Genomic DNA, 9,222 nt, shown 5'->3' with positions numbered 1-9,222 from the left:
GACCTGTTTATTTACAAGAAATTTGCACAACTGAATGTCAATTATAATATTTCACAACTCTAATTTTCTTATTTTACACTGGACTTGAAAAAGTGTTTCAATTTTCTGCTGCCCATTACAGAAACCTCTTTGCAACTGATTTCACCCAGTGTCAGCCAGCTACCACCATACATTTAATAGTGACTGCTATTCAAGCCTGTGTGACTGAAGCCTGAGATGACCACAGGAGAGATCTTCTCTCAGTGACATCATTAAACTGCCTGGCAGCTACCAGTCCTGCCCATCGGCCTCCTAGCAAATGAGACTGTGGAATCAATTAGAAAATCTGAGGTGACATCTTTCTTGAACATCGCATTCACAGGATGTTTAGAAAACCTGAACTCGGACCTTGAAATTAAGGGCACCAAATTTTGAGGAGAGATTCATCTATGGTGTCAATTCAAAATCCTGAGTGACATTTTTCTCGAGTTATCATGTTGACAAGATCTAACCTTGACCATATGATTTATACTTGTCTGAGATCTTTAATACACACCTCTATAGCATCAATTTGAAGATCTTAGTTTGAAGTATTGTCTTCACAAAGTCATAGATCACCTTTAACCTCAGCTTTTAACAAATATTTGAGAAATAATGCAGCAAGCGTGTGTTTATTTAGCACTTTCAACATATTTATTAACAATCCACAACAAAACATGATGAGTGACCGTGTGATGGTGGGTGGAGGGCAGTCAGGAAATGAGCTCTGTAAAGAGAGACTGATTGGCAAAGTCGGCGGGCCTTTCCTGGACATGAGGCAGTGTCGGACTGCCGCTGGGGCCCAAACGCGGGATGCTGGCACTCAGGAAATAGAAAGGCACATGGGTAATTCTTCCACTGGACCAGCACTGAGAACAAAGAGAGAAAACATCAACAGTAACATCAGATACCTGGACTCAGATAACCAGCATCAATAAATTATATTTTAATGAACTTGATTGATTTTTTTTTGAGGAAATGGATTTTGATGCTTTGACTTTCAGGGACCGTAGGATTCCCTAAGGCTGACATGATTAAGGTGGAGTTTAAAAAATAAAGGATGAAAACAGCATAAAGGAACTAAAACAGGAATTTAATATTTTAAGACTGACCACAGTGAGCAGAGCTCCGTGTCGGAAATTTGGGTGGAACTGCATCAGTCTCGGTTCGGCTCCTGGCTCCCCTTGAACAAAACCGCTGAACAAGAAAAACAAATCAAACACATGCAGACAGGAAGTACAGCAGTTTCACAGAGAAACACATTAGTGTGAGCTGTAATAAAGCTATGCAAGTACGACATGAATAAATATACAAACCACGGCAAAAGCTCAAAGATGGGGCTGACTCTTGTCTTGAACACAGCAATGATTGGAGACCGGTCGGCTGCCCGTGGATCACCTGAGAGGAAAAAATAAGGCTGAGATGAGTTACTTAAACGCTAACAAAGTCCATGAGGGTGAAGAGAAATGAGGTGATACCTTTAAGAAGCACTGCAAGCCTCTCTCCCCTCGGATCCCAGGCTAAGGACTGGATCTCTCCACCAACACTGGCAAACAAATTAGACATGAGGTGACCAACATTAAACTGCTTGGGTCACTTCCCAGTAGAAATATGTAGAGGCTGTATTTAAGTAAAAAGGGAATTACAGAGGGAACACAGTGTACTTGAACTATTAAAAAAATATATATATTATGGAGAGTGCCGTTTGTCATTGCTGCACCAAATCATTTCTATGGATGCATATAACAAAGTACGTAGTGGATTTTTACTCCTTGGAATACTGCTGAGGAATGTAATCTGTAAAAAATGGATCATGTTTTATAAGCTGATCACTTGTTTTGCATGCAAAAGGTAATTAATAACTAAAACTATGAATTTAATATACTGCAGAATTGAACTATGGTAGCAGAAGAAGTACCAAAGATTGTACCTGACCACAGAGCTACATTTATGGTGAGAACTTAAGTAAAAAGGCAGTAAATGAGCATTATTTTTTACATTTAAAATACCAATAAAGTATAAAGCTACACTAAGGTTTTGAGCTCAGTCATTTTCCTGCTGGATTCTTCCTGCGTGCTAATTTTCACTGTTCTTTTTGGGTCTTTCAGGAAGATCAATGTACTCGTTTTCATGTAGTTAGACTGACAGATAGCCAATTAGCCACTTTTTTTCAGAGTTCTTACACGATGTCTCCATCTGGTGTGTTAAAAGTCGTCTCTGACAGGTCAGCCACCACAACTGCTGCATGCGGCCCTTTTGATGTGCCTGAAGGCACGGCTGCTGAATAATAAGAACAGATATTTTAAAAACTCCATAAAGTAAGCTGTCAAGTTTCAAAAGTTGTAAGAAGTATCTCATTAATGCCAACAGTTAAGGTAACCTGGTGTGTTAGTGAAGGTCAGAGCATAGATGACCGTCTCGCCCTGCACAGTGAAGAGAAGTCGACTCCCATCTGGACTCCAACAACCAGACTAACCAAAACAGACAATAATGCCTATAAAACATGTTGTATTAAAGAAATGCGTCACCTATTTAAACATCAAACATGATGACAATGTTTCACCTGGCAGCGCCCTTTTATACACGGCCAGCGCTCACAGGTCCACATTCTGGTCTCCCAAACCCTGGGAAGAGATTTTTTATTTTAAAGCTTTTGTCCTTTTATAATCTTGTATTAACACACGCAAAACTCCAACATATGTTGCTAATCCCCCACATGCTCATAAATATTCATTAGGATGAACAGGCCTCTATTATAACACAGCAGATGTACTACAGCAGCTCCGAATCAGCGAATGAGAGATGTGTAAAACTTCTGAGCTCTTAAGTTTTGTTTCGCACCTGAACAGGGCTGAAGGTGTAGAAGCTAGGACATGGCTACCGTCAGGAGACCAGGACAGGAAAGTAACCCCACCGCCGCCAACACACTGAAGTGGTACGCAGCTTTCTGCAGCCACGTCCCACACCTGAAAGATGCATTTGAGGTGAATTTTAGTCATTTTGCGAATCACCGTCTGCAGTTCAGAGATGAAGTTGCAGCCTCGTTACCATCATTGCCGTGTCCATGGGCGAGGCAGAGAGAAGGAGAGATCCGCTGGGAGACCAAGCGATGGAAGTGACAGGAGCGTGACCGGGATGAGACAAAACATGAGCACACCCAGCTGAAGGCCTGAAACGAGATGACAGGAAGAGTAATGGGGTATATTAGAGAGCAAATACAGCTCCGATAAGGAAACAGTGAAGGTGCTTAATTCAAGGTAAAAATGAACACTATTAAAAAAAGGGCGACTTTAATATTACACAGGAAGGCAAATGTACAGTGGACGGTCTTAAGTCCAAAACCGCAACACTGAAACTCTAATAGTCAAAAATGTAATTTAAGAGATTTAATTTAATGTACTAATATAGATTATAATGTACGGCTCCAAAACCACCATTTCATTCTTACTGAAATCCTTTTTTTTTTTTGCCAGAACAAAGCACCTGAGTAATCTGTGATTTAAGTTTTTACTAAAACTCTTTTAACACTTAATGAGCCAGCCTCCTATTACAGGTAGCAGTATTGCTATGTCACAACATATCACAACAATGCCACTTTTAATTTTATAAGTGCCTTCCAACAGCTGTAGGGAAAAAAACAAAACAAATGTTTTGCTAGCTAACTACCAAAAAATTCAGCACCGCATTAAATGTAAAACTTGCTTTTCTGGCATTTTTTAAGAGACCTGAATTCAATGTTTCGTACATGACCTGAATTTACATACCTGGTTGACAGTGAGCAAGGGTCCACATGCCAAACCAGTAAACAGTTCTGACACCCGACTGCGAGGGCAGACGCACACAGCGGCTTCCACTGCACTACTGCAACGTTCCTCTGTAGTCGGTGCTTCAGTGTGGGAGTTGTGGCACTGAGGGAGAACAAAAGGAGACAAAGCAATGAGAATAATCTCACAGAATGACTCAGAGAACAAACCGAACATGGCTCGATGAGGTTGACACAGTTTAAGATTTCATTTTTCCCTGTAGAGCTTTGATTGACAAATATTTTCATCTTTGTGTGTGTGTATAGAGAATATTAAAATCCAAGAAACAACTAAAAGCATTTAGACTTTCGTTTACCACCTGAGACCTTATCTATGAGCTGGCAGAAGACAAGTATGATCTAATGCTGTAAAAAGGTTTTAAAGCTGATAAACCTGACACGACGCATTTGAAGATTGTGTTACTCTTTGATCTCGAACAAAATAATGAAAGCAAGTTGCAAAGAAAGCAGGAACATTTTGGTACCAGCGTGCTTTCCTCAGATCTAGTTTCGGTACCTTTTGGGGTTGTAGATCTTGATAGAGTCATCTAACAGGGCCACAGCAAATTTATCTGTATGTGGATGCCAGGCAAAGGCTCGCACCACACAGTCCGACCTGGTAAAGAAGGTTGAATATCAGGATTTGAATTAACATTTTTAGAGAGAAAAAAAAAATTCTAAATATTTATTAAGATGACATCGTTTTTTTTTTCAGAATGACACATTTACCATAAAAAGTGAATAAGTCAGCCAGGTCTTGTAGCTTTACATTTGTTTATTAAAACAAAAAATTATTAATAAACAATAAAAAAAACATAACTGAATGCTTTAACTATGAGAAAAATGAACAGTTCACCAAGTTGGTGCTTACCAGTTCAGCACTTGTGAAAATTCAGCAATCATGTCTTCACTGCTCAACTATTAAAATATAATTAAATAAAAACACTTAAATCTGAACCCAAAAGCGACTGATAATCAAGTGGAAGATAATTAACGAGCAGAGAGAACTTACTGTGAGATGAGGAAACAGGGAGCCGTGAAAAGAAGAGACCCATCGGAGCAATGCCAGGATACAACCAGAACTCATCGACAACCATTTGGGCACTGCAAAATCGCAGATAACAGGAGAGTCACCGTGTTTGCGCATTACTGTGTGTGCAGGTTTAGGGATGTATGTGCTAAAGCAAAACACGAGATTTTGGGGCATCACGTACCGTGTGGGTGGGAGTTGGTAATTTCATTCAGTAACCCTGTCAAACCGCCATCCCTCCTGGAACACACGGACAAGATCAACACATTTTCTTTGTCTGTCATACACTCAGTACAACGTGATAAAATCGTTCCTGAAACACTTTTATCAGCTGCTCTGTATCAAGTAAGAAATAAGGTGCGACTTTTCAGGCAGATTGAGATGCTTTGCATGACTATGAGGTGCAGCTGCTGCCTTCTGTTTAAGCTGTAGAGATGTCCTGTTTACTAATTCGTGGCTGTTTTATAACTGACAGCACGTTCGCAGATTGCTGTTTGCTAAAGGTTAAACATAACTGATTACTCTGAAAAACACAGTGATTAAAAGCTACCGAATTAATTTGGTTGAGAATTTTGTCCAGAGCAATTTAATTGAACAGCTGCGAACAGAAATCCTTCCTGTGCCCTTGAAGCAGGAAGGTTTTAAAAACATCCTGAGGATGAGAGGCTGCGTTGATAAGGAGAGGTGAAGAATGAATTACAGTCTTTATTATTGCCCAATAAATGTATCTTTATTTAATGGGATGTCTGTTAAATAAATAAATATCAAGAAATATTTTACGGTGTCAATAAAGAAAGAATTAAACAATCTAATTTAAAAGGCTATACATTTTTTAAGAAGTTTGTGGTAAATTTAAAAGAAAAAAAAAAACATGGGTGATTATAAAGTTTTGCATACGAAAGACACACGGCACATATCCATATAATAATCAAACTCTTCCCATACTTCTGCATGTCTGGAGTCACTGCAGCCACCACTGCTGTTACGTTACCTATGGGCAACCACGTGAAATCCTCTCTTTCTAAGAATACATATTTTGATCATTACTGGTGAATGGCTGTGCATTTAAAGCACGCTGAAATCAGATGATTTTTGATACATCCTGTATATTGTGTAGTACATGTGTTGTTTTTAAGGAAGCCCCCTTTTGTTTCTAAAGCTTGGAGAAGACATCAGGTTAGACTATTTGTTTAGTTGCTCTGATTTCTTGCTGCTGCACTGACTGTTTCAGAGTTATTTGGGATTTTACTTATTGCTATCAAAACAACTGCATGTAACCAGAGGAGAAGAGCGAGCACACCACAAACCCTTTGGTTTAAAGTTGTGCCACAAAGATCAACTTAGACCTGAAATTTAGCTGCTGTGGCGATTCAACTACAACAGCGGTCCCCAACCTTTTTACACCACAGACCGGTTTAATGTCAGACAGTATTTTCACGGACCGGCCTTTGGTGTCGCGGATAAAAACAACAAAATAAAATGATACAACCAAGACAAAAACTGTGATATTTTGTAAATATAATAATAAACACGAACTCACTGTGTAATTGTGTAACTTTATTAGCAGCGTCCTCCTGAAATGCGCCGACAACATTGAGAGTAACATCCTCCTCTCTGCCCTTTAATGCTCTCTGGTCGCTATGGTAACGTGTAAATATTTCTTTCAAAATAAGACACAAAACTACAACAAAAGACCCAGGGAAACTGAGTTAACGATAAAAATCCCCAAAACCATAAATTTCACACCCAAGCCTCAACTCTCGCGGCCCGGAACCAAACAACTCATGGACAGGTACCGGTCCGTGACCCAGGGGTTGGGGAACGCTGAACTACACGATATATTTGCACGCTAATGTTTTCATTTTAAATGAGCTGTACAGCAATACACTGATTGGTGATTTTTTATTTTATTTTGCCCAATCCATTGATATCAATGAGCGTACACTAAAAAAAAGAAACAGTATTGGCAGCAGTTTAGCAGGGCTACAAAGGCAACACACTTTCAACAGAACTTGAAAAGTACAACCTTCATGAAGGTGCAATTTATTGCAGGATTGTTAGGCTTTAAGTTTATATATAAGTTTACATTTAACACAGGTGTACTTAAACAGCTGGTAAATGATTGCACGGCTTTGTTATCAGGTGGTCTATATGTTGGCTACGTACCATGCTGCTGCACTCCTCATCCACAGGGTTTCCGAGTGGTCCAGGAAAGCTGCCTTGCTGCTGTTTTCTGTGCGGCTGTGAAGTTTCAGAGACTCTCGAGGGAAAGACAGACTAGGAGGACTAAAGTCCTGCAGAAAATACAACAACATAATGGACATTTAGGAATGAGCTGCCTCTCTACATCAGCCTGACCCCAACAAGTGAGGTTTTTAAATCACATTTAAAAACCTTTAATGTGAATGAGATATCCTGATGGCAGTAGCCTTTGTGTATCGGTTAATTCACATCACTTCTGCACATACATGTAACTTGTTGAGTGTTAGTTTTTTTTTCTCTCTCTCTTATTTTCTTTTCTAAATGTACCTGTCTATTGTTTACATGCTTGAAATAAATTACCAATCAATCAATCAGTGTAGCTTACTTTGGTTATACTACTAGATAAAGTCTGTCAGTAAGGCAGTCCATTGTACTGCACGCATTGAGTTGAAGATGAAAAAATAAATTAATAAATTAATAAATGTATTTGCAGGTTAGTTATCACTAAGAAACCTAAATCAGGAAAATTAATTTCATTTTGATCTGCCTAAAAGCGTAAGTGATTGATACATCTCCTTTAATAGACTATGGGACTGTGTCAGAGCTGAGCACACTGAAGGGATTATAATTTAATTAAAATACAATGAAGCTCTTTTGTGTGAACACAAAGAAGCTAAATTTATATATTAACTTATGAATTCATAAGATTAATGATTAGAGCCAGAGTTGCTCTTTTGCCTTATTTGCACCACCTGTGTTTGCTTTGTTGTTATATTGTTTTTATAGATTTCTATTTCTCTTTACATCTGGTGCCTCTGAAGTATGGGGCACTTAAATTGTATATTTTGATGAAGACTGAAGCAACCACTCCTTTTTTGTGAGTACACACAGAACAGAAACAGAAAGTCGGAATTAAGAGTAAGCTGATAACCATTGATTTTACACTGCTTAATAACACAAAGAAAATCTGTACACAGTACACTCCTGTGGTTCAAAATGAGGATGAATAACAACAAAAACGCAATTAACCCACACAAATACCTACAAGCCTGAGCTAAAATGCTGTTAAACACTTTATTTTATGGGAAAGGAATTTTTCTTTATTCTTTTCCATCTCCAAACTATACATCACAACAGCTCTCAGATCTGGTATTTCTTCCCTTTCACTCTTGCTGCTATCCTTCAAAATCAGTAGTTGGGGCTGATTTAACTACTGATTTTGAAGGAGTTGAAGGAGCCTGCACGTCACCTCATTTGTGCACTTCCTATTGCTTTACCAGGTATTTAAACTTTCACTACCTCTACTTACTTGCAACTTCAGGGAGCACCAATACTAAGGTTTATTATAATGAAAATTAGAGTAAAATCTACTTGGGAAAAAGCAAACTATTTAAGACTGATATTAACTTACAAGACTTACAAGGAATCAGTCTGTCTTGAACGTCTTAAATCTTGAATGTCATAAGTTATATGGTAAAATTATATGGTAATGCTGAACCAAAAAAAAAACAAAAAAAACAAACAAACCCTAACTCTTAAATGTTTACCATTAATTGAAAGGGGCAAATCCTGCCGTAAAACTAACAAACTAAACTGAATTGAAAAAGCAATTACAAAAAACAAATAATAATTAAGACTACAAAATGACGCTTAATAAGTTACCCCACTGGAAACATGACTGTCTGTCTTAGCTGAGACTGATAAGTCTGTAGGTTTGAGTCGGACCTGCTTCAGCTGGTCTTCAGTGCTGCTCCCCGACAGCAACTCGTTGTTGGACTCGCACACAGTGGTCTGTCCGTAGGGCAACGGAGGGGGGAAAAGAGCCAGAGAGCACATCTTCTACACGGAGAAATTATTCCACCGGACCCTGCAAAAACACAGTGGATTCGTCAGGTAAAGGCAGACACAGAAGTAGTGGACGCTGTAGCTTTTAGAGCGTGGGAAGCTAGCTAACATCACCAGCTGAAGAAAGTTAACTAGTTTGTAATCTTATAATGCTTTGGCAAGAGCCTCGTTTGTATTTAGTGGTCCTTACTTCGTAGTGTGTTTTGTATAGTGCTGTCAATTCTCATTCGTTGTTTCAAAAACAAAGTCAAAGTACATGCTAGTTTGTTGTGACGCTCCTTCAAGTCAATCCCGCCGCGTAAGCTACGGCAACACGGAGGGACAA

General features: G+C 38.9%; 1 protein-coding gene across 2 annotated transcripts; it reads right to left on the bottom strand.

Annotated features, from left to right (window-relative positions):
- Positions 1 to 649: 649 nt before the first annotated feature.
- On the bottom strand, positions 650 to 9,217 carry aaas (achalasia, adrenocortical insufficiency, alacrimia). 2 transcript variants are annotated; one of them, XM_085394076.1, is made up of 17 exons: positions 9,088 to 9,217; positions 8,778 to 8,919; positions 7,017 to 7,144; positions 5,035 to 5,090; positions 4,833 to 4,924; positions 4,692 to 4,738; positions 4,338 to 4,436; positions 3,783 to 3,926; positions 3,067 to 3,187; positions 2,860 to 2,984; positions 2,582 to 2,642; positions 2,399 to 2,489; positions 2,202 to 2,298; positions 1,497 to 1,564; positions 1,335 to 1,416; positions 1,131 to 1,215; positions 650 to 887 (listed from the first exon to the last, which is right to left on the bottom strand). In XM_085394076.1, the coding sequence occupies exons 2-17, from the start codon at positions 8,886 to 8,888 to the stop codon at positions 732 to 734; spliced, it is 1,563 nt and encodes a 520-aa protein (XP_085250202.1). In that variant the 5' UTR covers positions 8,889 to 8,919; positions 9,088 to 9,217; the 3' UTR covers positions 650 to 731. The 2 variants fall into 2 exon arrangements, with proteins under 2 accessions (XP_085250202.1, XP_085250203.1); XM_085394077.1 differs by having other exon boundaries at positions 2,202 to 2,295.
- Positions 9,218 to 9,222: the final 5 nt, after the last annotated feature.

Source organism: Rhamphochromis longiceps, linkage group LG20 (genome assembly GCF_057381845.1).
Source record: "Rhamphochromis longiceps isolate RC_006_pf linkage group LG20, R_longiceps_female_GT1.1, whole genome shotgun sequence".
NCBI classification, from domain to species: Eukaryota; Metazoa; Chordata; class Actinopteri; order Cichliformes; family Cichlidae; genus Rhamphochromis; species Rhamphochromis longiceps.
This window is presented reverse-complemented; position numbering and strand designations above follow the sequence as displayed.